We start from the raw sequence: 507 nt of genomic DNA, 5'->3' as shown, positions 1-507 counted from the left end.
TCAGTGTATAGTTTTTAAACGAATAGAGTTTTCTTTTTCTTCTCATATACACTGTAACAATGACAGAATAAAGTATTTGTTACTATAAAACACGATTAATTGATAATAACAGATAACACACACTTTTTCTCTAACAGATCCGTGTTTCGCTTCATGGTTAGCGTCTTTCACGGCCTGTTCTGCCTCGGCTATAGCTTCTTTCTTGCTTTCGATCTTTGCTTTAAGATTCTCCATGGATTTTGCATGTGTTTTGGGGACTGAGCGCTGGTGATTACACAATATTGTAACGGCTTGGTTCGCTCTGTTGTATGATAAAATTTTCTCGGCCTCAGTGTCATCAGGATTCGTCAATTTATCTAATTGCTGTTGTAATGTCCACGAGGCGTTGTAAATCCTGAATACTTTGGCTGTAAGACCCTCCATCAACTCGTTCAAATGTTTGTTCATAATTCTCGTATTGAGACGATCGAACAGATCGTCAGTTGGCGATTTCCCTTCCATAAAAAG

At 38.1% G+C, this 507-nt stretch overlaps 1 protein-coding gene across 1 annotated transcript; it reads right to left on the bottom strand.

Annotated features, from left to right (window-relative positions):
- Nucleotides 1-14: 14 nt before the first annotated feature.
- On the bottom strand, nucleotides 15-504 carry LOC113465222 (DNA topoisomerase I, mitochondrial-like; the record flags this gene model as incomplete). The annotated part of the gene is made up of 2 exons (XM_026819562.1): nucleotides 15-51; nucleotides 122-504. Coding segments are annotated over 2 exons (420 nt in total), but the record flags the coding sequence as incomplete, so codon positions are not given.
- Nucleotides 505-507: the final 3 nt, after the last annotated feature.

Source organism: Ceratina calcarata, unplaced genomic scaffold (genome assembly GCF_001652005.2).
Source record: "Ceratina calcarata isolate Rehan_Ccalc_2016 unplaced genomic scaffold, ASM165200v1 scaffold10579, whole genome shotgun sequence".
NCBI lineage: Eukaryota > Metazoa > Arthropoda > Insecta > Hymenoptera > Apidae > Ceratina > Ceratina calcarata.
The sequence above is the reverse complement of the archived record's forward strand: the minus strand, read 5'-3'. Positions and strand labels throughout refer to the sequence as shown.